Here is a 25,147-nt window from a genome sequence, read left to right as displayed (position 1 = left end):
TTCGGAATCCTATTGTTTTGCCAAAGCAGAGCCACGTAACAGATTTGCTAGTGTTGCACTATCACCAACGATTCGGACATGCCAACGTAGAGATCGTAGTAAACGAGTTACGGCAGAGATATTATATACCAAAGTTGCGAGCTGTCGTCAGGAAGGTGGTTAAACGATGCATATGGTGTCGTGTGTTCCATGCGGCCCCACGTAATCCGAAAATGGCAGCGTTGCCTCAACCACGAGTGCAACCTTATGTACGCCCGTTTTCTTTCGTCGGATTGGACTACTTTGGGCCAATGATTGTCAAGAGGGACGCACAAACGTCAAAAGGTGGGTGGCACTTTTCACGTGCCTCACGATAAGGGCAGTTCATCTGGAGGTGGTGCATTCCTTGTCGACAGAGTCCTGTAAGATGGCTATTCGGCGCTTCATAGCGCGACGAGGCTCACCGCGAGAAATCTTTAGCGACAACGGCACAAATTTCAGAGGCGCTGCAAGAGAATTGGCGGAAGAGATTAAAACTATCAACAGAGCGGTTAGTTCCACATTCACAAATGCCGATACAAAGTGGAATTTTACCCCTCCTTCAGCTCCCCACATGGGGGGAGTGTGGGAGCGAAAGGTTCGCTCCGTAAAAGAGGCTTTTAAATCGTTATGTCATCGAGATAAATTCGACGACGAAGAGTTTACTACCTTTCTCATGGAAGCGGAAATGATTGTGAATTCACACCCATTGACATTTGTTCCACTTGATGATCCTAACCAGGAAGTGTTGACACCAAACAGTTTCTTATTAATGGACTCAAGCGGAGCCAATAATGCTCCCCAAATACCTACAGAGAATCCCGTTTCGGTGAAGTTGAATTGGAAACTCCTTAACAATCTCTTGGATCAGTTTTGGAAGACGTGGATTAAAGCGTACCTGCCGACCATCGCTCGAAGAACGAAATGGTTTACTGAGGTGCGTCCTCTAAAAGTTGGCGACTTGGTCATCATTGTGGACGAAAATGTTCGAAATGGATGGCTACGTGGACGAATTGTAAAAGCATATGCTGCGACTGACGGTCAAGTTAGGAAAGTAGATGTTAAGACAGATACAGGTGTGCTTCAAAGGGCTTCAACAAAAGTAGCATTACTCGACATACAAGAGGAAAGTAACACTAATTGAATATTAGGTATTACGGGGTGGGGTGTTGCGTCGAGCGATAGACCCTTTGTATTATTCAGGCAGCTCAAGTGTCATATCAAGCTGACATACAGGAGATGTCAAAAAGGAGTAGATTGGCAAACGTTTTCATGAGTGGTGATTAGTGCGAATTATTAGGAATTTATTGGAAGAAGTTAACTATTGAATTATACTGTTTCTCTTTATACTTATGTATTTCTATTTGAACTGGTAAACCTAATATTTGCTTCATGAATTTACTTATAAATAAGACTTAACTATTATCTAAACAGGAACATACAAGAGAGCATAGACATAACGTGGGACAAACTATATGTGACTAAAATACATATTCATATTGAACGTAGAGCTGTAAGTTAGGACCAGACACACCTTAAAAGAAGTTGAAATAATCTTAAAATTAATTACAGTTATCCTACAACAAGCTATAAAATCTATCTAAGTGCGCTGCTATCGAGTCAATTGAAGACCAATTTGTAAGGTTATGTTTACTTAAATGTTATTATTTGATTTCATGGATAAATATATTTCAGTCGAGTTGCTTGGTAAATCCCAACTACGAGAAGTTTTTAACAGGGGTTGTTTATGATTTTTTAGAAGTAGGTCGTAGTAGTGGTGGAATCGCACTGTCCTATACCGGCCGAGTGCCGAGGGAACCCTTTTGCAAGCGGCGATCCATTTGTATCGAGGTCATGAATAGATGATGGCGCCACCAGTTTGCCCTCGACCGATTGCCACTTTCGCAGCTGCTAGCCGGTTTAGCTGGGCTGCATTTTGGCTAGGTCGATGTCGCTACATAATAAGAGTTTTGCCTGCATTAGAGGTCAGCATAATGCTCGTCTCGGAGTTTTGGTATAACGGTCAATACAAGAATTAGGTGCGCTTGTAACAAAAACTTGTTATTCAGAAAATTAAAGCATTAACGTAACGAGATTTTTTTTCAATCGTTCCCAACTCCACAGATTTTTACAATGGTTTACACTGTGTTATAAAGCTCCAGGGGAGTACATGAAAACCTAAAAAAAGTATTTCTGTTGTAGTCGGGTTTGATCAATACGTAGGGTTAAGGCAGGTATTTTCGTCTTTTCGTCATAGTCTCGAAAACCAATAAAGGAGACACTTTTTTGACAAACTCATTTGTATCAAATCTTAAGCTCAGGAGATACGTTCTGCTATAGTGGAGTTCTAGCAAATGGATGTTGCTTTCGATGGTTTTAGTCCCTATGACGATGGATCGATTCGCAAGATTTTCTCACTAATCGAATCATCTTAAGATCACCTGTGTTTATATATGCAAAGAGTTTGCAAATTTGACGGGTTAAATTTAAAAAACAATCTTTGAAACACAATAATAGGGTGAAGGTGAGTTACGGCGGCGTCCAAAAATGGCAGCCACAATGGCCGTGCTATCTCTCACCTCGCGTTTTTGCTCGCACAAATGTGAATATTTAGGCGGTTAGCACATCTGGAAACCATTTTTTCATGTATGCTGCAAGTGAGCAAAAGTGAAAAACTACTTTTTGCTTTTGTCCGTCGTTTACTTTTCAAGTTATGTGCCCTCAAAAGTGCTATGTAGATTTGAAATTGGGCTCCAACGCGATTCACCTGAATTGTAAGGAAACCCAATATGCGATCGCACGAAAGCTAATCTAGAGTGCGGCGTTGCTCTAAGGGGTAACTGGACCAAAATCCTGGTCAAATTATCTTTCCTGATAAGTTTAAAAAGTGCTCCTGCTTAAATTATTTTATTTACACAAACATACGATCGACTACACAGCTCAACAAGATTTTGCCCCTAACACCAAATAATGTGTCCCTAGTAGATTTTTGGTCGCTGAATCCGAATCTGACTTCAGATTTGCTCTAACACGTCGAGATTTTGAGATACCCAGCAAATAATTTTGAAAATTCAACGACGTGTAAAATTGCAGCTCATCCTATCAAACGAATTAACATTCGATATTCAATTAAATTTGATTGAATTTTACAAGGAAGCACCTTTTAAATTTATTTCGATTTAAAAGAATAGTGAGATCGATTGAATGTTACGTTTATTTGCATGCTCCAAATATGTGCACGAAAATACATTTAAAATCACAACATATTTTTATCTGTGTATACCTCAATAAATGTCGTAAAATCAATGATTTTTAGCATTTTGGAACAGCCATCGTTAACCCTATAAAAAGAATTACTAGTCAATCAAGGTCCAAAATGGATCACAAACATCTAATCTTTCGAAATGTGGTGCATTTCGAACAAGTTAAACATAATAAGTGTGATTCATCTACAATTTTAGTGAGTGAAAGTTATTTAAAAATATGTTTCATGCAAGCCACCTTCGAAGACTAGTGTACAAGACTGGTTATTTTTTGTGAACGGTTTTGAGAGGAAAGTGAACAAGAATTCAATATAATAGTTTGTCCAAGCAAAAAAATAATGTTTTCATTGAAGTAAGTGCTATTGAATGTAAATATGATATTGTATTTCCTCTGGCGCGATAAATTCTCAATAATTGCTCAAGAGATATGATGTATTTACTGTCAATTGAAGCTCCTTTATTATGTTCTTTTGTATAAAGCAAGTACGAGAACTGTACGCAGTTCTATATATTTTGATTATTCCTGCTATTTATGATCATTCCAATATTCCTATGATAGAAATTTGGGCGGAAAACTATCAATCAGCAAAATCAATCAACGAAGTTGCATTCGATTGTTCTTGTGTATGATTGCATACAAGCTGAAGCGACGTTGAGGCTACGCAACAGAATCCAGAAAACGTCAACAGCCTACTCGTGCGTGGGGGACTTTTAATTTGATTTGCGCTGAGAAAGCTGCGTGGATGTTGCAATAATCCCAATGCAATTTCCTTTATCTATGGTCAGTTTATAACAGTGAAACGGGAAAAAGTTCACTGGTTTTACCAAGCTTTGTTATGTGCTAAGACGCAAAATTATGCGCCAGAAGAAAAAAAAACTTGGGCTCCGCTCCAGTTGTGTGCTGATCAACATGTTACAGTTACCCGAGCATATGGTTGGATGATCCGCCAATTCTGCACTCTGATATTTCTCTAATTTAACAAAACAACGGCATGAATGAGAAAACTTACAATGAAGTTACAAAATGTTTAAGTTTTAACCAAGGATGTTAACGATCATTCAGTAATTTGCGTTCGATCATTTAGTAGTTTGTCAATAACACATTCCAGAAGCTGAATTTCAAAATATGTTGTATGGTGGAATTCTAGTGCGAAGGATTTTTTACAACTTTGCCTAATGATTCGTTATTAGAATTCAATTATTAACGGAGTTAGAACGCTAGTTGCAGTAACTTAAACTAAATAATTGGAATTTTGTTATCATTTAGTCTAAGTTACTGAAGCTATAGCTATAACTCCGTTACTAGTGGAATTCAAACAACGAACCATTAGGCAGAGTTGTAGAAAAATCTTCGCACTAGAAGTCCACCATACAACATATTTTGAAATTCAGCTTCTGGAATGTGTTATTGACAAACTACTAAATGATGGAACGCAAATTACTGAATGATCGTTAACATCCTTGGTTTCAACTTATTTTCCCAGTGCTGGAATGTATTTTATTAGTCAATGTGACTTGAATGCTCTGGTAGAGGATTTGAATTTGTTCAAATTACTATCAGATCTGTTTCCTTGTTGATTAAAAGAAAGGAACTTTCTGGATCGTCATGTTCACACAATTTTCTAGCACAGCAAAGCAAAATAACATTTTAGGAGGAGGAGAAATATTGAGCATAAAATGAAAAAAATGGATATTTTATTAAAAGTCGAATGAAACAAACTGACTAGTATCTCTATATTTCATTCAACATTTTCATATCCCAGTTCCCCGTGGCCGCCAACCACGCAGTCTATGGAGAATCCGCAAGTCATCTTTCACCTGATCGATCAACCTTGCCCACTGCGCACCTTGCCTTCTTGTGCCCATCGGATCGTTGTCGAGAACCATTTTCACCGGATTACTGGCCGACATTCTGGCTACGTGCCCGGCCTACCGCAGTCGTCCGATTTTCGCGATATTTTCGTAAATAAGTTGCAAAGATTTCAAATCCTCGTCGAAAAAGTCGACCACTGTGTTAGCTACTTTCAAATCCTTCCTGCAGGATTCCAGCATTATTTCGTTTCGAAGAGGAATCGGGCGAAACAAATGAATCATGCTCATTGGAGGCCCCTCGGTTATAATAGTTCTCCTTATGAATGTCTTTCAATTGCTTTGTTGTATCAGACAGTACCGTCTACGGGGGTGTCATTGGGCCAAAATGTGGTATGCTCCAAGTAAATGTTACAAAGCTCTAGTATAAGAAAATTATTTTGAGCTTTTTAGTGGAATGTTTTCACCTGTCATAAGACGAGTTTGAACAATCCCATTGAATTCCACCACTTAATTGTATCCTGACAGATACGTATTTCGACCTCAACAGTAAGGCCGTCTTCAGTGTCTTGTACTTGACTCGACTAAGTCGACTAAGTCGAGTCGAGTACAAGACACTGAAGACGACCACACAGTTGTGGTCGAAATACGTATCTGCAAAGATAACGAAAATTAACTAGTGGAATTAAATGGACAGTACTTAATTCGTCTTAGACGGTTTATCAAACTTTGGTTTCCTATCACTGAAGCTAATTGATAATTCCGTACTATCTTCGGATACGGATAAAATAGCCTCATAGTTTAAAAATTTGACACTAAACGACCAAATTTCATCAACCACTTCATCACATGCATCAGCTTCGATGCTGATCGATCCGACTTTATCTCCATTCCTTTGACCTTTGAAGTTTTTGGCGTAGAAACTAGCCTTCAATTTAAATTTTAAATTGCCATTTGATAGAATAGGACCATTTTCTCACTTTCTTCGCTTCGATTTCGGCCGCATTTCCTGTATTATAAAGTAATGTAGTTTAAGATGGGTGAAATACTATTGAAAAATATATTTGTTACAATTGTTACCTCTTCAGTTTGATCCCAATCTGAATCGCTGCCAAAGTCTAACTCATCTTCTTCTTCTTCTTCTTATTATTGGCATAACATCCCCACACTGGGACAGAGCCGCCTCGCAGCTTAGTGTTCAATAAGCATTTCCACAGTTATTAACTGCGAGGTTTCTAAGTCAAGTTACCATTTTTGCATTCGTATATCATGAGGCTAACACGATGATACTTTTATGCCCAGGGTAGTCGAGACAATTTCCAATCCGAAAATTGCCTAGACCAGCACCGGGAATCGAACCCAGCCACCCTCAGCATGGTCTTGCTTTGTAGCCACGCGTCTTACCGCACGGCTAAGGAGAGCCCCCAAAGTCTAACTCATATGAGATATTATTGCCTAGGTCTATGGACCGTATCCCCGACGAATTATCGTCTACGATCAAATTTTCCATTGTTGAAAACTTTGTTTAACACAGCAAAAACAGTTAGTTGCCAAATTCTGAATTATGTATGTTATCATTATCTGAAACCGTTAGGCTACTATGATCGTTGTGATAATTTTTCGTCACCACCGATGCTCGCGGTGGGTGGCTCACATTGTCTTCAGTCTGATTTAGACTTCCTCCATCTTCTCAAAGTTACGTGCCATAAATTATCCTGTCGCATCCTGTGAAGCCTAGCGACTTGCAGTTCCATGTTCGAAGCTTCCAATGATGATCCTTTCTTCGTCGCCTAGGTCGTTGCCGGTTATATAGAGTCGTATTATCTTCTCTGTCGTTCGTAATGGTTGCTTTTAAAGGCGGCTTATTGGGCCTGTGCAAACTTCCTGTCTCGGTGGAGGGCCGTCGCACAATGGCGGAAACCCGGACAAAACCTCGAAAAAATGTTCATTTGTTTCGCGGAACTCGTATTTTTTTAATTTCACGCATATATTGAATGAACTGATTCCAAAATTTGATGGTTGTAGCTTGTAAATTCAATTTTTAGTGGCTTATTGAAGTTAATGCTGTAAAGCATCTCTCGAACAAATTTGTATGAAAACAGAAAATTTGACTAAAGTTTTTTCGGGAACGATTCGGAACGATCTGGTATCATGTATTGAAACCTAATTTTGGTCTACCTTCCGGTGGTTAGTGTGGTGATTTGATCATAGCTGCTCCAATGATGGAAATTGACTGCTTCAATGTTAGAATGAGGAAACTGATAATACCTCAGACCTTAAGACTTGCGCCTCCAGAAGTACTCGAGTAGCATAGTATATGTTGGATAACAATTCTAACCTCAAAATGAATTTTGCGTCCAAAAAGTACTTTTTGGTGAAAGATTCGAACAACCTATTAGGTTTTGTCCGGCATTTTTTTTGGGCCCGCCACTGTGCGTCGTGTCAGGTCTGTTTAGCGTCCCACCTAACATCAGGACTTAGGCTTGTGCGCTTGGAGCGGCACACGTTCGCTTTGGCGGAACCTACTTGCGACACATGCAAGATATAGAGGTTATCCCGTAACCTTATTGGACGCAAATTTTGGAGAGTTTTGAGATAACTTTTCTTCTTTTTCCATTCATTTGGAAAGAGACTGGTGGCAACAATGCAGTTAAATAAATAAGTAGTACGTTTTAAAATAAGTGGAGTAATGAATTTCAAATATTTTAATGTTATTTTATCTAGTCCAATAACATCAGATTTCATGTGGTATTAGGCGCTAATGACATTTAGATCATCAATCTGTTTATTTATTTATTTAAATATAACACCAGCAGACTACAGACTAATCCGAATGATGTGTAAAAAAAAATATATGTAGGGTAAAACGACTTATTATGGAGGGGTTAAGCACCGTGTCAAAACAAAATTCATTACAAAAATTCTTCAAAAATTACCTGTTGGTCAATGTTCACATTGTAGTAGTTGAATAGGATGCTCGTTAACTATAGTTTCGTAAATATTACGTCAATTGTGCTGAACTTATGTTGTTTTGTTTTTATCACAATAAAATCAAACTACCGCAACAATAGGACGCAGTTGCCTATCGTTGCGATATTTGTTGAAGGCCAGTCCTATTGTTGCGGTATTGCATGTAATTCTTATGGAGAGCGATACCGCAACAATAGGACCTTAGCACTACCGCAATAATAGGCTCAAAGGATTCAAATTTTTAACGAAAAATGTTGATTTTTCATCATTTTGAACGGAATTTTGTCAAACAAAAGCTGTTCTAGTTGTTAATCCGAAGAGTTTTAGCGTACCCACAATTGTTTTCAATGGAATTATATCCAGAATGGACTATTTTAACACTACCGCAACATTAGGGCATACCACAACGATAGGACGTTTTACCCTATATAATAAATAAGATTCGTTACGTACAAATTAAACATCACATCCCAAGTAACCATGTAGCTATTTATATTTGTGAAAAACACAGCCCTAAAAGTTGACTTAAAGTGGGAAAGGGCAATTATAAGACCGAATTAATAGTTCATTACTTTGACATGTTGAAATAAAGCATCAGTAATGCATCTCTGCATTCGTAATGCTGATTTAATGTATCGTTGTCTGACAGTTGATAAATAAATACAACTTCACATCGTTAAAAATGATCTAATGCAATTAGCATTTAGCATGCCAATTTGTGATTGTTATATGTGCAATAATGTAATGCTTAGTGTTACTTGGGATATTAGTCAGAAAAATTTAACAATACTCTAAGCTTTAATGCTACGTCAATGACCTCGATCACTGAGTACGGTGTAGAATCTCCTCCGTAATACATTTCTTGTTAAGTGGAAGTCGAACATCGCCGCCACTCTGTTAAAAACTCGCTGTAGGCCATGGATAGCATTGCCACATCGGCCACAGCTATCTCGACATACTTCGTCGAGTACTCAGAGGATCGAGACAGATAAGCTGGCATCGGCTTTCGTAACTCCACAAGACGCTCTGATTCGATGGTTTTTATGATTCTTTCTCTATAAACATCAACAAATCTAAGAGTTTGGTTGGACAAGGGAACGTTAGCCGCTGCTATGGAAATCTGATCTCGATTTCGAATACGCTGACAAATTTGGCGGCGAACAATTCGCAAATTTGTTGTGTAGTGGTTGCCGATTCATCATTGATAAACATGGTAGATGGCATTCACGTACTTCCAAAAAGATTTAGGATTCGATTTGAACTTCCGCTGAATTCCCCTTTGATAGCGTTGAAAGAGGAAGCTACTCAAATACTTGTACTCGTAATTAAATCTCACATAATAGCGTTTTAGTGGCAGTGTACGGAATCTAGTGAACCTTTTTAGAGCGGTTTTTTTTTATCTTTTCAGTAAGCGAAGATCTTTAGTCATCCACGGAGTTCGAAAATCACTTTGGACAACCCTTTTTGGGACGTGTTATTTGCAGAATGTGCTTTAATTTATTTGATCATTAGATTCAAACAGTATAATCAATGTTATGACAATCTTACCCACACCAAAGTTTTAAATCTTCCACATAGTTCAATTTTTGATTTTTGCTTACGAATTTGCGTAGTTACGCGATTACGAAGGATAGCATAGCATATCTGACCGCACACTATCCTGGGTTGGCTGTCGATAGCGACGTTAGATGCGCCAGAAAAACAGCCTGGGGCTTGGGATGTTTTTCATTCAACGATCCCTTTGCTCAACACCTGGCCAGGTCCTTACGATCAGTGGGGATTTGGGTGGGAAGTGTTGATTAGATACCTACTTAAAAAGATGCGGAGAACTCACGCGACCTTCATAGGTATCTGGAGTTGGAGTTTGGATGCATTATTAAGGGGTGCTTTCCTTGGCGAAAAAGCGTAAATATTATATTTTTATTGGTATTGATATTGTAAAAGGTGATGTTTTGTTCTTGAATGTAATATGACTAAATAGATTTTGACAAAACAATTGCATTGATTTTGCAATCTGCGGCATATTTCTGAAATAATAAATTGTAGTAATATTAGACTTTGTAGTGTGATGCTGCTTCAGAATCTTCATCAGCACCCAATGTTTCTGAAAATGAAGATCAATAATTGTCATTTGGTTAGGTGAATCGTTGACAAGATGATTGTTTATAAATGCTTATGCGAGATTATTTAAAATATATAGAGCTCCGTGGTATGGAAATATTAAGAATAAGTATAGAAAAAACGTTGAAATTTATGAAAATCAAAGGAGAGCAAATTGATCCTTGGTGTGAAATAAACTTCACCAGCAACACTTGTTTCAGCTGAAAAGGAAATATTAATGTTTAGATTGGGATTACATTATTTGAAAAATAGTTCACAGTGTCCCTGACCGAAGGACCTCAGCTTCAAGAAATCAGCGTCACCAGATCACCGTGTGTCAATAAAAATATATGGTAAAAATTATTAAAATAAATATGTTTCTTCTATTGTATTGGAAATGTTACCTTTCTTTGTATCTTGTCAGCTCCTCCGTTTTTATATCACCTATCAAAGTTTTGTCAGATAATAACGACCTAGGTAAATGATGCCCTCTCAATCATCCTGTATTCTTAGTGTTTTAGTAAATTTCTAATAACAATTTATATGAAAATGTGGAAAAATAGATATTAGAAAATATGACAGTATGAAGGAAATGAAAATGAATAGGTATATGAAAATATGAAAAAAAAAAAAACATGAACATCTATATAATAAAAATGAAATGGTCTGTGTTCGTATTCGCATAACTCGAAAACAACTGGATAGATTTTCTACATTCTACATTCTACGCGATTACGAAGATTTGGGTTATTGTTTGGTACTTTTTTTATTACTTTATTAGAGTGATTTTCAAGTTGTAACAAAGTTCATCACTTATTGTTTGGTGCTACCGATCGTACAAGAACATATTTATCGTGTAAATCGACAAGGTAGCAATTGAAAAATCTTAGGATCATTGGAAGGTTAGTAATGTGGTCAATTTAAAGAATTGAAGTCATGATTAAGACCGTGTAAATCCATGGAACGGTCACGAAATTCTATTTTATTCGGTACATGAACCATGTCAATATCGAGCGAGGCGAAAACCAGGTCATGATTTGAAAAGCATTCAACTACAAACCCGAGCAACGCAAAGTACGTTGTGCTAGTTTATTATAAAAAGAAACCCCGCACGACGGTAAAAATAAGTCATAATTTTTCTTGATGTGACCATAACATGACCTACAAGTGCAAAGAATGAGCGACATTGAATAAATGTTAAATAAAATCACGAACAAACATAACCTTGCGGGTAAAGCATTTGTGCAATCCAGATAATATTAGATTGTGCTTTTAGTTCATCAAACAACGGAGCCACACAATTGTATCACTTCAATGGATCATCGCAAACACATTGGATCATGCTGTAAGGTGGTCAGTAAACCTATTATTTGCATTCCTTAATTTAGCGGAAGTTTGTTCGGTCGTTTGTTGATATCCGTATGGTGATAGGAAGATGCAGGACGAACATTGCTCAGTAATTTTTGTATACATATCTACATTAGGGTAAGCGACCCCATAGTCGTGAGTGTTGCCTATTTTCTAGTAGTCACACGGAGGTGAACTAGCCTTGGGCTAAAAACCTTTTTAATAAAGATTATAATAATAATAGTAGTCACATTTTCGCAACATCTACTAATTGAACGCAACGCATATTGTCGATCAATTATAAGTTAACGATTTTTCCACTTTTGCTAGGTATATTTTTGCCTTTCTCGTACAACTAAGTTGTACCGAAAGGCTATCATTTCACTCCAAAAACGAACTTTTTATAGAAGCCTCTGAGACCCATAGTATTATATACAGGGAATCAATATTCGAGCAACGCCTAACAATATACTTTTTGTCATCAACAGAGTTTGTTACTGACAAACGCACCTAGCGACAAACCTTTATCAGAAACCGAACACAATATGACAAGAATCTTTTGCCTTGCATGCTCTGATATTTCCGAAAAAACGATGCTAATTTTGTAATCATTGTTCGATTTTCGAATATTTCCATAAAAGCAGAAACTATGATACCATAAAACTGAAATATGCTCTAGTAATAATGAAAAATAACGGGATGAAAAGTTAGCAACAAGATTGTCTTCTTTTTTGTTGCTGACAAAATTTCTCGGATCTTTGTCATTATTATCTCCGGCAAAAACAAAGCTTTATCGTTGGTTCTTTTTTGTCGCTTGTTTCGCATGCGCATTCCAAAAAAAAATTGATTCCCTGATTATATACCAATCGACTCAGCTCGACGAGCTGAGCACATGTCTGTCTGCTGTGTGTATGTATGTGTGTATGTGTGTGTGTATGTGTGTGGGTGTATGTGTGTGTATGTGTGTGCACAAAAGCTATAAAAAACATTAGACAACTTTTCGTATAGTAATCCTTAACCGATTTTCTCGCAACAAGTTTCATTCGACAGGGGACAAAGCCTTGTTGATCACTATTGAATTTTATAACGATCGGTCATTGCGTTAAAAAGTTATGAAGAAAATATTACATCGGACCATATAAACCCCATATAAGGTTGGTGTCTTAACTAAATGCGAGAAAGGCACCACCAACGCTAGGTGGATTAATCTGGGTTTTTAATTTCAAAACTTACTTTGCATACTTAAATATTTAAAAAGCATTTTGACCTTTTCTATTTCCTCACTTGTCACCAGACGAGTCATATCAGGACGTGAGAATTTCAATAAAACGCCTTATGGAAATTCGCCACAAGTATTCGGTATGAATTTCAATAGGTCGTGATAGTTGATTTTAATTTTCAAAACAAAGTGCGGCAGACTGCGTTCGAACCTGTATGTAGATTTGGATATACGGTTAGACAACTGCGTATTGCTGTTCCGGAGAAAGCTTTCCCTTTTCCGGTTCAATTTATAAACTACCGCAGCTGTCACTTCATATATTTTTTTCTGTCGTTTCGCATGGCATACTACGATGACAACACCAAATATCTGATTTTTGTTTCAGTGTGCCAAAGGTTTTCTTTCCCTGAGGAAGAACTTTGACAACAATGGAAGAACTTTATGGAATCCGCAAAATGGAAAATTTTCAAAAGATCTATTTTTAATATAAAATTTAATTTGACGTATTTTTGACAAATCCTTGTTTTAAGGAGTTAGAATTTTGGAAATACACAAAATAGATTGATCGTGCTGGTGCTGGGAACGCCAGCTAGCCCAGGAGAACGCAAAGTTAAAACATTAATTTCTGCATCGAAGAACATCAAATCAAGTTTGATCGTGCTGGTGCCGGGCACGCAAGCTAGTCCGAAAGAAAGCGAAGTGTCTTCGTGTCTTGAAAATAACTCTGCTCACAATAAATATTTAGTTGCTTACCAAGGTGACTTCTTACCCTCTCAACTTACCAACTATCCCTCTCCCGTGGCGCTCACGGAGATGCAGAGGATCCCTTGGTCTCTTGTAGTAATGAGTGCCGAACTAATATTCCTCTCCTTATCCTAAAATAACTGTGAAGATGTAGCCGGTATCGTCATTGGTCTTGAATTAATGAAACTCGGAAGCATGTACAGTGATAATAGTTTTCTAACCCCAAGAAGACTATTCAATTGGTGAGCTGTGCATATTTGTTGTTTCTCGGCCAATCATGACTAGCAATTACAATGTGTATAGTAATCCTAGCTAAGCTGATAAATGAGACTTATTCAATCTCTAAATACTTGGAAAGAGTGTCGAGAACACTGTTATGAGCAAACAAAGAGAGATAATCGATAATGGGATACCCTAATAGATTTTATAATATGCATGGTTTTATTGGAAATTGTAACAATGGTCTTGCATAACACTGCCATGCAAGACAAAATTGATTCAAATTTAAACAACAAAACTGATAATTGATGCTTCGACTTATGTGCAAACATCACCTAAAATCTCTCATTAAGAAAGGAAATTCCATCGGTTGTTGAAACACAACAGCCTTCAATACTACTTTTCCTTCATGACAAAATTGTGTATGTAGCATTAATTGATGTGCATATCTCTTTTTACCTATAGGATTTCTCCTTACGGCTTTGTTTTGCTCAGTTGAACTCTGCATGCCAAACCATTCGCAATCGCTGTCTGCCGCAATCAGTAGCTAATTGAGTGGTTCTAAATTGGTCATTAGGGTTTGAGTGACGCCCACCATGTTTCGATGGATCAAAGCTACTGAGAAGGGGTACCACGATTCCGCAGATCAAAGCAACTGCAACATTCCGAACCATTGTTTCTTCAACACGACGACGAGACGAGACGACGTTGACCTAAGAATTGCAAATCAGCCGCTAATTCCTTCACAGACTGCCATTATTGGGGGCAAACCGTTTATTGTTTGGCCCGGTCGTCTACGTTTTTGCAGTTAGAAACCATCATTCGCGTCTATTCTCAGCCGTACCATAATTTGGCAATCTCCTATGATGTAAGGCTTCTACACGGTAATACGCTTTGCCGGCCACGACCGGCTGAGGCGGTTGATTGTCCGGCAGTTTAGACAGCTTGAAGCTGAAAGGTACCAGAATGCAAGCGCCACACGGTGGAGCAAAAGGTAAATCTGATTAATTAATTTAGACAACTTATAATGCTGTAAATATTCAAACATTAGATTATATAGACTTATTTGAAACCAAGCTTCTCTTAAACCCAGCGAACTCATTTTCTTATTCATTATTTCAATATTTTGTATTTTTTTTTTTTTTCAAATTTAGGAATCTTTTTAATTGTGAAGATTTCTTATCTTGTAGGCTAAAAATCTATTATGAATGCGTTGAGTGTAAACTGAAAAATCAAACTTCGAAGGAGATTTTATTAATTACGGCCAACAAGATTGGAAAACAACTATCTGTGCATCGGTCAGAAACGCAGAAACGGTCCCTAAATGATGGTGTGGTGAAACATCGCAACGACTCAAATTTGTATTTATGGCCCACGACGCTGCAAATAAATTTATACGCAATGCATAGAAAACACATCATCAAGCTTCTCGTCTGGTATAACAAAATTTATACGCAAGAAAAAAACGGCCCAGCTGCAGAACTTGCATTGGCTTCTACAAAGGTATCAGTGAATGCAATTTCGCTTCGGCTGGACTGCATTGCGATTCAAAAGACCATAATGAAGTAGGTATGCAATATATGTGGATCTTCTCCATCCAGTCGATAACACGGGCTTCAACATCAGCTCCGAGCAGGCCACTGGTCAATATCGCAAAATGAGCAAATGCTCCACTGATTCAACCGGCGGTACATGCACCGCTCCTTGATTGAAATAGTCCAACAGCCAAGAAAATGAAATTAGTAGAGCATAATGACTATTTGTGACTATGTGTACGCTAATGCGGTAACAGTGAGGAGCTCGTTTGCCATTCGAGTCTACAGTAGAAACGATGCCTGTTGTACCAATTTGTTAACTTGTGATCGATAATCAATTCACTAATGCAATCATTTTTCACTCTTTTTCAACAGTTTCCTAGACGATCTAGATCGATTGGGTGCGAAAGATTATCAGCCAACTGAGCAAGATATTCTGCGGACACGAGTTAAAACCACCGGCATTGTGGAAGTGCATTTCTCCTTCAAAAACCTTAACTTCAAGTAAGTAACAATCAGTTGGGAAAAAAAAAATCTAATCACCTTATTGCTCATCTAATCCATTTCCAGACTATTCGATGTCGGTGGGCAACGATCGGAAAGAAAGAAATGGATTCACTGCTTCGAAGACGTCACCGCCATCATCTTCTGCGTTGCCATGTCGGAGTACGATCAAGTGTTACACGAAGATGAAACCACGGTAAGTGCGCCTCTATTTGGATGGTTCTCTGTGACCCCTTTTCCTCTAACAATCTTCCATCATCATTATCATGATCACCACAGTCGCCATTCATCGTCGTGACCTTGGCTGGCGAATTTAAAACAGTCCATTTCCCACGCGCCGCACCGGCCGGAGATCACACGCAGATTGGAACCCAAACAAAAAAGAGCAACGATTGCATAAATGTTCCAAAAGAGTAGCGAAATAGTGAACTTATCCGCGGAGTAAATGCCATTTATTTGATGTGTATCGCAAGATTTGTCACCACGTTTGCGGTTGTGACATGAGAGTAATCTATCTGTATGAAGCATTGTTTGCATGCCAGATTACGATGTCATGTCTGAAGCCTTTCAAGTATAGCTTTGGAACTTGATTATAATGGCAAATCTTGTTAACAGAATTATTATGTTTTTGCAATCTTAGTGACAATAGCACTATATGTTAAAAGCTAGTGTCTTTAGGGTAAATATGCGTGATTTCGATGAATTACTGGTACATTTCCTCATACGTCTTTACCAAGCTTCAGAAGAGTTCAGATCACCTTGAACTCGATTGCAATCTGCTAAGCAGCGTCATCTTCATACGAAAGCCATGGTGGGTCACAGGTTGTTTCATTGTGGCTGAATGCTTTACTGAATGGCGCTGATTGATCAGCCGATAATTGAACGACGCTGATCATTTAGTTAAACAAGACTTGGATTCCACAGCCTCTATTTCGGAGTAGACAGCATTGGTTACAAATGCGTTCAAAATTCTATACGTGAAAAAAAAATGACGTTATTTCATCACATTTTCGACACCATCAGATAGTTCAAAAGTGCTGCGTGGTAAATTCAACCTGCGTATTTCTCACAGCTTTAGAATGGCGATTAGTTATTGGCCACGGTACTTAGTTCAGCGTCTGTGGTGCTACCAATGGCGGAACGATTGTCTTACCATTTCAAGAGAAGCCTTTCTGTTGTTCCGTTGGAAGTGCCACTTCCAGCTGCTGTATGTAGTCTTGAGCAAGTCCTCTACCGTATTACAGCAAGCCAATCGTTACCCACCACATTCGACTTCGACGCGTGACAATAGCTTTAAAAGCGCAAGAATTCTTATTCCATGTTGCATTTGTTAGATCTATGGTTGCAAAGTGCAAGTAGTGATCGAATTAAACATTCGTACTGCGGTATTCCAGAAATGAAGCCAATCACATAACCAGCGTTCAAGTCAGTCCCATCTGTAAAAAAAAAGTTAAAACAAGAAAACACTGCCTTAACTGGTCATCTTAAGTCCTAATTGGATTGTTGATCCCAAGAACAGATAGGATGATTTCAAATATTCCAAAACGAATTTAAGATCAGTTCAATCAAAGGTTTTTTTCCCAATTGCCGGATATTGAACACCTGGATTGGAAATTAATTACTATGTTTGAATACTCGATTTGTGCATATACACAGCATGTGAAAAATTTAGTTCGAAAAAAATATAGGTATTCGAGATAACCGCTCCCTTCGGTGAAGCTTGCCGACGGCTTTGGGACAGTTCGTCGAATGACGTTTAGTGGAATGACATTTAGTCGAAAGGACTTTTGGTCGAAGGGACATTTAGTCGAATGGAAATTTAGTCAAATGGACATTTGGTTGAATGTACATTTAGTCGAACGGACATTTGGTCGAATTGACATTTAGTCGAATGGAAATGTAGTCGAATGTTGAAAGTTTTTAGTCGGTAATAGGTAATTAGTTAAATGGATAATTCTGGGGTTCTCCTTAGTCTAGCGGTAAGATTTGCGGCTATAAAGCAAGCCCATGTTGAAGATTCTGGATTCGATTCCCGGTGCCGGTCTAGGCAACTTTTGGTTTGAAAATTGTCTCGACTTCCCTGAGCATAAAACTATAATCGTGTTTGCCTTATGATATACGAATGCAAAAATAGTAACTTGGCTTAGAAACCTCCCGGTTAATAACTGTTGCAGCGAGGAGGCAATGTCCCAGTTGGGATTTTTAATATTAATGTCAATAATGTTAATATTATTAAGAATTTAGGTAAATTTGAATAAATAATCCACAAGATACATGGATGAACTGATTCAAGGAATTCAGTGGACGTGAGGAAGTTCAATCAGCAGCGGAATAAACGAATACGGAAGCCAATGAGGGTTTTTCACCTGAGCCTACAGAAATTTCTGAAGACCCTGGTGGATTATAGAAAAATTGAAACCTACAGAAATAGCAACATATTAGGTAATAATGATGAAATACACTCTATTCTATTTTTCGGCACGTGGACAAAAACCAATGATATCAATGTTATTTTACCAATACTTCATCGTAGTCGGCTTTGGAACATTTCGTTGATTGACATTTTGTTGAATGACATTTGGTCAAATGACTTTTCGTCGAAAGGACATTTAGTCGAAGGGGCATATGGTTGAATTGGAAATGGTTTTCTTATTCTATGCATTGACACTCTTCCTTTCACTTGTCGTGACTCGTATTTTTTTTAATAATCGGACTTGATAAATAATTTACTTTTTTTGGCACTTGTTTGGAAACACGTTTATTTCACTTCCAATCATCCAACAAACTGAAGCTAGTCTCCTAAGCCTGCTGCGATTCCAATATTTTTCGAATTCAATCACACCGCTTCATTTTCAAATATCCTATGCTTGCTGCGATTGAATTCCATTATTTGAATTCTACTCGTTCATTCACACCATCTGTTTTCAAATATCCTACGCCTACTCCGATCTACCCCATTAATCTTTTATCATGCCCATTCAATTACACCATCTCTTTTGAATACCTTATGCCTACTGCGATTCAAATGTATTCATCCATCATCCTCGCCTGTACCTGCCTTTTTGGAATAAATAATTTTTGTTCCGATTCTTTTAAAACATTATTATTAATATTTTTGTATAATCTCATCTCAATCTTATTTTGAGAGTTACTTATACAACTTCAATTCATAATATGTATTTATTTATTTTAATCCGTGCGCTTTCCTACATCACTCAATATTTATAAAAAAGTCAGTTGAGTGTAACATTGTTTTCCAACCATAATTCGTTAATTATTAGCCGAAAATTTAACCCGTAAATGCGCAATGTTGTTTTAAAACCAACTCTGGGGTTCGCCAAAGTTAACATCCAGTCTGGAATATTCTCGGAATATTCACCGTTTTCGTATTATTTATTCTTTTCATGAACCCATCATTCTTTAAACAATATTGGAACAATAATTATGTGACTTTTGAAAATATCGCAATAAATCATTCATTTTTTAATTGTTATTTTCTTTCAAATATCCATTCGACGGAACGTCATTAGACTACATGTATCGTACTGTAGTGGTGTTAACTGTAGCGTTGAATAATAAATATGAGTACATAGCCGTTTTACTCATATTTACTACTGCATGTATCAAGTGGACTCCGTGGCCGTGCGGTTAGCGACGTCAATCTAAACGCATGTGCTGTGAAGTGTGGGTTCGATTCCTGCCTGGTAAGGAGAAAACTTTTCGTAAAGCGAAAAGATCTCCACTGGTCCACTGGGTGTGGTGTAAATGTCCTTGTCTGTTGTCTCATGCTAGATGTTAAGTATTCAGTCTGTGCGACGTCTGGTCGAAGACGGTGATTCTGTCTATAAAAGATTATTAATTCGGAAAACCACTTTCGACCAAATGTCTTTTTGACCAAACGTTATTCGACCAAATGTACGAAGGTTCTCCATTCTTAAATCTGATTTCGACTAAATGTCCATTCGACCAATTGTGCATTCGACGTAGTGTCCTTTCGACTAAACGCCCTACGCCTCTTCTTTTTCTTTCTATTGGCATTACATCCCCATACTGGGACAGAGCCGCCTCGCAGCTCAGTGTTCATTAAGCACTTCCACAGTTATTAACTGCGAGGTTTCTAAGCCAGGTTACAATTTTTGCATTCGTATATCATGAGGCTAATACGATGATACTTTTATGCCCAGGGAAGTCGAGACAATTTCCAACCCGAAAATTGCCTATATCGGCACCGGGAATCGAACCCAGCCACCCTCAGCATGGTCTTGCTTTGTAGCCGCGCGTCTTACCACACGGCTAAGGAGGGCCCCTAACGCCTCTAGTAGATTAAAAAGTTAATGTTCGACTAAATGTCCCTTCAACCAAATATCCATTCGACGTAATGTCCTTTCGACCAAATGTCATTCAACTAAATGTCATTCGACGAAATGGTGTGTATACTGAATCGACGACCCCAGTATACTAGGCTTTCCTAGATGCTTTCCCTACCTTCCATCCGGATGGGAGGTAACCTCCATGGTCCGTACTCCCCCAAATATATCCGGAATCATGGCAATTCCACAGAAATTCACCTCAACTTCTACAATATATACATCAAAACTGTTTCTCCCTATTTTGATAAATTCAGAAGAACTCTTGGGAGAATTTTTGAAAAAAAAACTTCTGTAGAAGGAGAAGGGTTTCCTGCAAGAACTCATGAAAGATTTTCTGCATGAGTTCCTGAAAAAAAACATGCATTATTTCTTCAAATAATTTTTGAAATAATTCCTGGAAGAATCAAAGAATTTCTTTAGAAATTTCATTGGAAATTCTTCCGTAAATTCCTTCAAGAACTCTTTCGGATATTCCTTTAGCAATTCCAGCAGAATTTTTTTTTTCGGAATTCCATCTGGGTCTCCTTCGGAATTTCCTTGAAGAATTCAATTGAAAAATCCTCCAAGTAGACAGTTTTTGGCATTATCGATAACGCTGCTGATCTAAAATTTTCCACGTCGATTCAAATTTGTATAAGTCCACAGAATTTTGGGTAGAAAATCCGAAGAATCGATGGAATAACAAATATAAAATAAAAATTTTTATCTTTCCTTGATCACAATTTCCCATTGAAATTTCGGAAAACTTTCCTTAAAAAATATAAGAAGAATTTCCCGTTTGAATCGAAAAAAAATTTCTTCGAAATTCCAGAAATATTTCCATTGAAATCCCGAGTAACCTTCCTTAAAAATTTGCCGTGGGAATTCTCAAGAATTTAAATGCCCCATCCTGGAAAATCCGGTGTCATTCGAAGACGTCGACGAGTAGCTGCACGCTATCCAGGAGGCGCTCTCTCTACCCGAGCAAGGCTTGAGAGCAAATCGATAACTAATTTTGTTGTTGTGAAATCGCCTAATTTTGATTGAGTTGAGATGATTCATAGTTGAGATGATTCATATTTGAAAACAAATTATGATTTCGATTTGATATCAATATCAAAATATGTTTTCTACATGCTCTCATTATGTTTTCAGACTTTGCTCGGGTAGCCCGCGAGCAGAATGTACCAAATGATCCTACTAGACAACAATGACTCTATAAGGATCGCTTGATAACTCCTGCAGAGAAGGGAGCCGACATAGATCGCCATTTCGTCTGCTCACACAATCTTGGACAGAACATCATCAGTCCACATGAAGCAGCTGTTGGCGAGCTTGCGACCTACATCCATCTGACTCCAAACGACTTTTGATTTGACGAAACGAAGAGTTGAAGATCCCAGCTGGCGAACTGACAACCTATATCAAATCATCGAAAAAATGAATGCCTCAGGCTTCGACAGCATCCAAAATCTAGAGCTAAAACACATGAGTGCTCCATTCTTTGAGCACCTTTCGCTGATCTTCAATCAGTGAATGCGACTCAGCTACTTCCCATCGTCCTGGAAGTCTGCGAAAGTCATTCCCATCAGGAAGCCTGGGAAGGATCCTTCCTCTCCAAAAAGCTATCGTCCCATCAGTTTTTCTCAGGGTTATCCAAGCTGTTTGAAAAAACAATTTACCACTCGAGTCTGCCGAACAACATAACATCTTGCGTGATATGCAATTTGGTTCCCGACGTGGTCGATCAACTGTACCAACTGACCCGAGTTACCAACGACCTCAGACGGAACAAGCATGTCTCTCAAACATCCGCCATGGCCTTACTCGATGTCGAAAAAGCATTTGACAATGTATGGCATGCTGGCCTGGTGCACAAACTACGTCGCTACAATCTTGCCAGCTACCTAGTGAAAATCATCCGCAACTACCTGTCGGCTAGGACATTCCGGGTCTCAATCAGCGGAACGAGTTCCAATGCGCATGACATCGTCGCAGGCGTCCCGCAAGGTAGTATCCTCAGGCCCCTGCTGTTCAACATGTTCACCTCCGACATGCCAGAACCTCAAGAAGGCGGCACTTCGTCACTGTTCGCAAACGACATCTCTATCGTATACGAGCGCTCGTGGCAAAACTCCAACGAGGCCTGGATGTCCTGACAGATTATTTCACCAGCTGGAAGATCTGTATCAACGCGGCGAAGACCCAGACCATCATCTTCCCCCACTCGAAATCCCCCAGGCTTGTTCTCGCTGAGGACTGCAAAATCATCCTCAATGGCACGACAGTGGAATGGGCCAACGAGGTTGACTACCTTGTCTACCTTTATATGATATTTCTTCTCAGGAAAATCATGACTTATGTTGAGTAAATCGTGAAAATTTAAAATAAAGATTAGTATGGAAATTTTGCATGGGCAGTTCACAACGCGCATTTTCGCCTACTATGCAGGACAACGTCTGCCGGGTCGACTAGTTTGAAATAATTTATATTTAAAATTACACCGCATTCGTTATTTTTTCATGATCCAATTATGTGCATCAAAATAATTATACATTTACGATTTACAAAATATTTCTGGCTGTGTAATGTAGGTACATAGAACAGAGTAGTTGAGAATATTTTTCCTCGACTGAACAGGAAATGAAATCTGCCCAAAAGTTTTTTTTTTGACGAATCCTAATAGACGTACCAAAAATTATGCTAAAATTCTCACAATTTTCAATGTGTACCCACCGCCGTTAATCCGTTGATAGTGCAATCAATTAATGCCTGCTAAGTATAAAGTGTGATGATTTATATTAACGTTGATATCCGATCGACGTTTTGCATGCCACATATTTAATCAGTGTACATATGAAGGCATGATGTACGTACCATCAACAAAAGACTCATTGAAACACAAAAGCCCACGTTGCGGTCCGTTACGCAACTTATCGCTTTCATGGATGATTCATAACTGGTAGGTACCGGGCCGGCTTTTAACAGCTATCCGATAACCATCGTATTGCCTTTTTCCAAGTTCAACCCGTAACCCTCGTAATACGTGCCAATTGCTCTCTGGTTTCAAAATTCCTAAACACGTATTTTAAAAATACAACTACACATATTTTATAACTAATTTTCCTTCGACACAGACCTTGTACTTTGTTTTCGTGCCAGGTTATCTGTACGTCTAATTTACATTTTCGTGTGACGGTTTTGGGTTTGGAGCGTTTTGCGCAGATCGAATTTGCGAGCTCAAGACAAAGAGTCTTTAAATCTTGAGCGAAATAGACATGCGTTTGAAAAGTGAGATTAGACTGAAATACTAATGATTAAATTACATATTACAGTTGACATATTTCAATTATGAAAAGATTAGTGTATATAAGAGGAAATGTGTATAAGGAATTGCTGCTATAATCTGTCAACGGATTTTGAGTATAGTGTGACATCATCCGAAAAATAAAAAAACAGTTAGCTAATATCTCAAAATTGGGAAAATGAACCTCAATTATGAAATGAGTTTATGGACATTGTTGTTTATTCTGACAGTTTTTAGGGAACAATCCCCCATGCGTTTGATTTACATTACATTATCAGAGTTGACAAAGCGTGAAGGCGATTGTTGTTTATTGCCACTTATTTACACTCGTTAGGTTAGGTAACCTACATAATATTAGATCTATTCTGGCCTCCGATTGCGTTATGCGGTTTTTCTCCTTAATTGGTAAATGCTGCGTTAATGCTTGATTTTATTTCCCACATTACCAGATTTATGATTTATGTCGTAGAATATGCGTCCATCTTATTATGAACAAACGCGTATGCACGTATGCCGTGTATGCTTCGTAAGACATTGACAATTAAAACTGGACATAAAACGGAACTCAATCTGAAAACACAGAGGAACTATGTCACAGTAAATTTTACATAACTGATGTGTTGTTTGATTAACCGCTTCCAATGTGAAGAAATGCCGCGTAACTGGACCACCTTTTTTTTTTTTTTTTTTTTTTTTTTTATAGAGGGATGAAGGCAAATCTGCATACAGACACCTGAAATTATCACTCAGGGAGTGGGGTTGGCGCGGTTGGCAGAAGGCCAGACCGCCGGACCCACTAAACCCACCCAAGCAACAGAAGGTTACTTGAGTTACCCTCTCTTCTAATGCACAATTCCCCCCGGGACTACCTTTCAGTATTACTTCTGTGGGGAAAAGCAGTACTAAAAGTACTCCTCCCAAAACAACACCTTTCACAGTGCCTCTCTTCGATGTTTTGTCGTACGTCTGAGCCCTTTGGCTCCCTTATTGGTGCCAGCAAGCACACAAAAAGCGTGGGCCCTTAAGCCCTTTACTTTTTTTTTACTTGTGCCATTCAGCAACGCATCTACTTTCCTTTTTTTTTTGAGACCCATTTAGCTCACAACGGGCTCGCAGCCTCCTCAGATAGTCCCCGGCGGCGGATCTACCCTACTCCGACGGGGAGTCCCCCGGCGGCGGAAGCTCCCCCGATACCGACGACCCGCATTCGTGGATGGCTGTTACATTACCAACACTACACATTCACCTGGTATGCATGTTCATAGATCCGCTCAAGTCCTACGCACATTCTCACTTCAACGGGTGACCGGACGAGTGCCGAGGTCAGGCCAAAGATTCCGGGTGGAGATAGCTTCCGGTTCAGTGGTGCCCCGACGACCCGAAGCAGGTGCATTCACGCGGCACGATCTACTCAACTGGTCCCCGGCGGTGGACCTAGCCTACTCCGATTAACCGATTTCTCATGAACTGCGCCTTTCAGCTTCTTGCTTAACCGATGAGCCATTCAGCTCTCACCTTGGTCGCGGACTACTCGGATAGTCCCCGGCGGTGGATCAATCCTACTCCGACAGGGAGTTCCCCGACGTCGGAAGCTCCCCGTAACCGACGACCCGTCTCAACGGGTGACCGGGCGAGTGCCGAGGTCAATCCAAAGATTCCGGGTGGAGATAACTTCCAGTTCAATGGTGCCCCGACGACCCGAAGCCGGTACATTCGCACGCCACGGTCTACTCAGCTGATCCCCGGCGGTGGACCTAGCCTAC

General features: G+C 38.9%; 1 protein-coding gene across 17 annotated transcripts in view; it reads left to right on the top strand.

Moving 5' to 3' along the window:
- LOC134211602 (G protein alpha o subunit) overlaps positions 1 to 25,147 on the top strand; it is a 249,645-nt gene that overhangs the window by 201,449 nt on the left and 23,049 nt on the right. For all 17 annotated transcript variants that reach the window (XM_062688643.1, XM_062688636.1, XM_062688634.1 and 14 more), the window contains 2 exons: positions 15,600 to 15,728; positions 15,795 to 15,924. In XM_062688643.1, the coding sequence (XP_062544627.1) occupies positions 15,600 to 15,728; positions 15,795 to 15,924 (259 nt within the window). The remainder of the gene's footprint in view (positions 1 to 15,599; positions 15,729 to 15,794; positions 15,925 to 25,147) is intronic.

Source organism: Armigeres subalbatus, chromosome 2 (genome assembly GCF_024139115.2).
Source record: "Armigeres subalbatus isolate Guangzhou_Male chromosome 2, GZ_Asu_2, whole genome shotgun sequence".
Lineage (NCBI taxonomy): Eukaryota > Metazoa > Arthropoda > Insecta > Diptera > Culicidae > Armigeres > Armigeres subalbatus.
Note: the sequence above shows the minus strand (reverse complement) of the source record. Positions and strands in the feature narration are given on the sequence as shown.